This window comes from Humulus lupulus, chromosome 3 (genome assembly GCF_963169125.1).
Source record: "Humulus lupulus chromosome 3, drHumLupu1.1, whole genome shotgun sequence".
NCBI lineage: Eukaryota > Viridiplantae > Streptophyta > Magnoliopsida > Rosales > Cannabaceae > Humulus > Humulus lupulus.
In genome coordinates this window covers 8,558,773-8,564,731 of record NC_084795.1, presented here as the reverse complement: position 1 = coordinate 8,564,731, position 5,959 = coordinate 8,558,773, and the positions used below count along the sequence as shown (strand labels likewise).

The 5,959-nt window shown below is 33.1% G+C and overlaps 1 protein-coding gene across 1 annotated transcript; it reads left to right on the top strand.

The window, feature by feature from the left end:
- Positions 1–2,187: 2,187 nt before the first annotated feature.
- Positions 2,188–5,293, top strand: LOC133822001 (plasmodesmata-located protein 6). Its single transcript, XM_062254196.1, has 3 exons — positions 2,188–3,061; positions 4,542–4,664; positions 4,802–5,293. The coding sequence occupies exons 1-3, from the start codon at positions 2,323–2,325 to the stop codon at positions 4,810–4,812; spliced, it is 873 nt and encodes a 290-aa protein (XP_062110180.1). The 5' UTR covers positions 2,188–2,322; the 3' UTR covers positions 4,813–5,293.
- The last annotated feature ends 666 nt before the right edge of the window (positions 5,294–5,959 follow it).

Below are 5,959 nucleotides of genomic sequence, written 5' to 3'. Positions count from 1 at the left end.
AACATTTATTAGTAATACTCATGCAGTTATCATAATATTATAAGTTAATATAGTGGGGTATAATGTAAGGTGATGTTTGTTTGAAAAAATTTAAATAGTAAGACAATATTTTAATACTCTAAAATGCAACCAAAAAATAAAATAAAAAAATTGATTTATTTCCATTCAATTATTCCTAACCAAACATCATAAATAAATAATGAATTACTCGTATAACTTTGTCATGTTTCATAAATAAATTAACCTTAATCGATCGATCCTTTATTAGAACATGTTTTGTCTATTGAGGACATTATATATTATGACACACCAACTCTTGACAAATATAAATAAACCGAAAATCGTACGTTTTGATATAAAAAATTTAAAATTATTTTTAATATTCAACAGATGATCATATTATTATTACTCATTATATTTTGTTTTGAGAGGTTCGGTAGAAAATCAAATTTTAATATAATATAAATGTCTTTTATAGCATCAAACACAATTAGTTAGATCCATATATCGATCGATGCAAAGTAACGTTACTATATATATAAGCTGTTAAACTATCTAGAACTACCTCTCTTTTTACATCAAACGAAAAAAAAAAAAAAAGTTGTTTCAAGTTTACTTCACCTTTTCTTTTCTTTTCTTTTCTTTTCTCCCGTGCCAAACACTACTCTAAAAATTCAGAAACGTCTGTACTATTGCATGAATTGCTTTTCAAGAGTTTTAGTAGTCTTAGAACGTAAGCAAAATTCTAAAATGCACTACAATATAGGTCAGAGACAGTACGAGGACTTGATTTTTTTTATTACCATATTTTCCTTGTATACAAGGATTAAGGAATATTATTAGAGATCACACCACATAGAGCTATGTCCTATAACTTTGTTTTATGTACTTAAATTAAGATTTAATGTATCCAGATGTTGGTTTGATATACTTAAGTTTTGAATAATTAATAATGATAAGAATCATTAGGCTCTATCTGAAAACTAATTGGTAATTAGTGGAGTTACACATACTCTTATTAATTGTTCAATATTCTTACACTTGGACACCATAGCACCATAGTCTAATATCCCCTCAAGATGGTGGCGAGTTTTCGCTCACTAATCTTGAATCACTTGATCACAAGCGACCCATTTTTTCAGCTCGCTTATTTTTTGGATGGACAAAAATCACGAGGCTTCATCTAAAAACCAATTGGTGATTAGTGAAGTTACACGTGTTCTTATTAATGGTTCAATATTCTTACGCTTATTCTATGTGGGACACAATAGTCTAATAAATAACCATTTGATAATCTAGCTATTGATTCGATAGTTGTGGGATGCATTCCTTAACGGAATTTTTAAGATGAAATTATGCATGGCTTGACAAATGAGTATTATTATTTAGTACTTTAAGATGTCCAACATCATACATGAGGTGACACCCTATGATTAGTTAGTGATATCTCATAATATTTATTAAATTCAAACGTGTGTGAACTGATATTGGATTGACCCAGTAGAAGTACCCAAACCTTCTTGTAATCCTTAGCAATTTTCTCGACAAATATATTAATATAGTGTTGAGTTTGACAAGGGAACTCCCTACAAAGTAATTGATTAGCCAATCAATTTTAACTAATTAAAATTAAAGTTGATTTTCTTTGATGGAGCCAAGCTCACAGAATTGGGTCCCATCTAGTTAGTTAGTAGAATTAACTGTAGTAGTATTCGTAGTAGTAGTTGGTAAAGTTTCGAGTAGCTTTTTTTGAGGCTAGTGAGTTGTGATGATGATGCAGTCAACTATATAACCGATCCTTCAACCACAAAATTGACTTTAAAACCTAAAAAAAGCATATAAAAATTAATGGAAGATGAGATTAAACCCTCTAATGACCATTATTATGATGTTATAACCACAATTATATACATACCTATATATATCTTTATTCATTCATCGTAACCATTATTATTGATCATCATCTACCACCGGCTCCCAATCATAGAATCACATTTACACACGTCAAGTTCCTCAGTTTTTTACGTAAATTCCCTTTAAAGCAACCAAACTACCCTCTTTGTACTAAAGGCAAAAATCTCTCTCTTACCCAAACACTTTCAATCTTTCTTTATTTTTTTATTTTTAAAAAATAAAAATTAAAATAAAATAAAATAAAACCACTACTAATAAAGCTAGCTCACCTTCCTCTTGCTCAAAATCTCCAAAGTCTCTCTCTAAAATATTCGTATAAACCTCTCATATTCATACACAACTAATAAAGTAAAACAAAGAACTCACATCTCTCTCTCTCTCATTTTTCAGTGCAGCATTTTATCAAACATGTGTAGAACAAAGCCTCCGTTTTTCTTACTCATCTTCCTAACCACAGCTCTCTCGACCCTCTTCGCGCCATCAGAATCCTCCACCGAGACCTTCGTCTTCGGTGGCTGCTCGCAGCTCAAGTACTCTCCCGGCTCGCCGTACGAGTCGGGAGTCAACTCCCTCCTCACTTCCTTTGTCAACTCGGCCATGTTCTCCACATTCAACAAGTACACCATCCCCGCCACCGGCGGTGCTCCCAACTTGTACGGCCTCTTTCAATGCCGGGGAGACCTGGGCAACGACGCCTGCTCTCGCTGCGTGGCTCGCGCTGTGAGTCAACTCGGCACACTCTGCACCGACTCGTGCGGTGGCGCGTTGCAGCTCGAGGGCTGCCTCGTTAAGTACGATAACACCTCGTTTCTAGGCGTGGAGGACAAGACCGTCGTCGTAAAGAAATGTGGACCGGCCGTCGGGTACGACTCCGACGCGATGTCCCGGCGGGACGGCGTTCTGGACTACATGAGTGCGAACTCTGGCGCCGGTGCCGGAGGTCTGTACAGAGTTGGTGGCTCCGGTAACATCCAGGGCGTGGCGCAGTGCGTGGGGGACTTGAGCCAATCGGAGTGCCAGGATTGCCTCTCGGACGCAATCCAACGGCTGAAAACCGACTGTGGGCCAGCCTCGTGGGGTGACGTGTACTTGGCCAAGTGCTACGCGCGGTTCTCGGAAGGTGGATCCCACTCGCACGGCGGAAAGGGTAAGCTAAAGCTGGTTTGGTTTGGCCATTCCGGTGGTCTTGGTTTCTGGTTTAGCACGGTTGTTCTTATTTGGTTTTTTATTTAAATTTAACTAAATTTCAGACCCCTCTTAGAGTAATAATGATTTTACCCAACACCCTCTCTGCAAAAAAAGTTTTAAATACCACGTAAGTGGTATTTATTTGGGTAGATCATAATTAATCAAAGAGGCTTTTTTTTCCTTTTCTTCTAGAGCTTTTTCTCTTTTGGTGTTTAATTTATATATATATATAGTCTTGCTTTTGTGTGGAACTGAATGTTGTTTGGGTTGTGCTTAAGCTTAATCACTAAGTTTGTGTGTGAAATGTTAAATGTAAATGAAAATACATTTAGCTTTACATTTCACTTTTTAAGTGCCTTCTCATTAGTGCCAATGGTTATTTCTTAATAATTACCATTTTGTTTGATTGGGAAATATTCATTAATTTCTTTAACTTAGATTTGACTATTCTTAGATTGCCTTGTATCTTATCCTCTAATGGGATTTTTTTTTGTCTCATGACACAATATTAAATGCAATGCTGCATAATACGTGCATATTGTAATTTATTCTATTATTCTTAAGCTATAAAGTTGGGTAAATATATAAAAGAAAAGTGAAAGGGAAAAAGGGTTTGAATGTGTATTGTATAATGTTTGACTAGATTCTATTAAGTCTTAAAAACTATATCCAAGGGAGCTATTAGTGTTATATTTTGGATCACAAACAAGAAAAATAGCTTAATCAAGGGAGCTATTAGTGTTTTATTTTAGATCACAAACAAGAAACATGGCTTAATATTACTTATTAAGTTCATGGTTACAAAATTTTAGTCCACTGGACAAGTAATTAGGCCCCACTATACGACTATGAATTAGAGTCTTTCACAAGTAACTTACCACCAAAGAATCCAATGCCATTGATTAGCAGTTTATTTTTTGTACAAATAAAGTCATCTTAAATGCCCCATATAAACTTTTTTTGAACTAGTTCTAACTAATCAAACCAACCATTCTTACAAACCTAGTTGTCACATTGAAACAAAAAAACAATAAACCAATTCAAAGAGTAAGCAAGGGCAGACCCATCATAGGCCACTGGATATTTCAAAAGATATATTTTTTTTTTTTTACATGTAATGTTTTTCATTTTAGTCTACTCTTAATAAAACTTTACTAAATGTCTCTACTTATAAAAAAAAACCTACACATAATACTTTAGTGTATAGATTAGAATTTTGGGTCTGCCCTGAAGAAAAACAGAGCACATAATTTGGTGACAATTGGTGGATTAATTCATCTGGGTAGCTCCCAAAACAGAATAAAAAAAATACACATGCACTTTCTACAAATGGGTGATCTTCTTTTTCAAATCATAATTACGATTATTCGAATCACATGTGATAGTTTGCTTTATTATATTACTTATTCCTTTGTGCTAATCTCTTCTTTTTCTTGTAGATGACAATAGTAATGATGATGAAATTGAGAAGACACTAGCAATATTAATTGGACTCATAGCTGGTGTTGGTCTGCTAATTGTGTTCCTTTCTTTCTTGAGAAAACTTTGTGAAAGTGATAAAGGTACTACCTTTTTTGCTTCTCTATTTTTCTATCTTAATCCCATCTCATCCCACTTTTCTTTATGTACCTTTCTCAATAAGAAAATTTTGATGAAACCCTTTTGTTGATAGTGTTTTTTATATCTATTTTTTTTGCAGGTGGGAAGTGAAATGCAGTTAGTGGATACATATAGATTCTCTGGTAAAATATATATATATATATATGTCTCTTTGGTGGCTCTGTTTCTTTCCTTTACTTTTCTTTCTTTTCCTTTTGACTTCTGAGTTCTTGGTCCCAATCACTGTTATTTTCTTCCCATTTCTTTCTGAAAGTTCTTGATAGATAGAAAGATGTTTATGTATTGATAAAGGTACCTTGAAACAAGTGAAATGAAAGTTGCAATAAGAGAAAAAAAACAAAAGAACAAAGAGAGAGATCAAAGATTCCTGCTCCCCACACCCACTTAAACAATGCTACCTTGTTTTATGATGTGTATATATAGTGATCACTTTAGTGAAGAAAAAACAAATTGTGAGGCTGAGTTAGTGCCTTCTTCACCAAAGATTTTATTTTATTTTTTTGTTGCTTTAGCCTTTATATTGAAGTTGCCAAACTTTTATGTCAATAAAAAGTTATATCTTATCATCCAACTTATTCTTCTTGTTTTGTAATTTCAATTTATATTCTTATCAACTTTTTCATTGTTAGTTTTGTTTTGTGTTTGCACTTATCTATGCTGGAAAAATATAGAAATCTCAGTGCTCCTTTGTGTAGCAAAGCACTTAATCTAAATTTGTCTATAATGTGATCAATGGTGGAGCCAACTTTTTACTATTAGAGATTTGTTAGATAATATTTTAATGAAGAGATTTACTTTGATAATCATCTTAAACATAAAATATGTTTGATTACATTTACCTTTCATTTAACTTTTAGAACCAAAATATAAAATCTTTTGATAAAGTGTTACCAAACTTTGAGATTTTTTTAGAATGCAACATTAAGTTGAAATATTTAACCAAAGGGAAAAACCATTATCATTATGAAATATTTTTTTGCATGCCAACTCATGTTTGACCGTGCTATATATGTTGAATAGGTATATGGATGGACCAAAAATTCTATTATTATAATATAAGTAGAAAAATATAAGCAATTGAGCAAGAAAAGGACCTAATTGCATATCCTCATGAGTGATGTCAAATTATATGATCTTATAACAATGATTAAGACAAAGTTTCTCCAATTATAATATGCCCTTTTGCACAATAGACCAACTAATATTTTAAAGAGAAAATTCCTTTTCAAAGAAAAAA

Bases quoted from the DNA above. Each gene is read 5' to 3' on its own strand.
- LOC133822001 (XM_062254196.1), top strand. From the start codon at position 2,323: ATGTGTAGAACAAAGCCTCCGTTTTTCTTACTCATCTTCCTAACCACA. The intron at 3,062-4,541 runs GTAAGCTAAAGC...TTTTTCTTGTAG, and splicing joins CCACTCGCACGGCGGAAAGG to ATGACAATAGTAATGATGAT.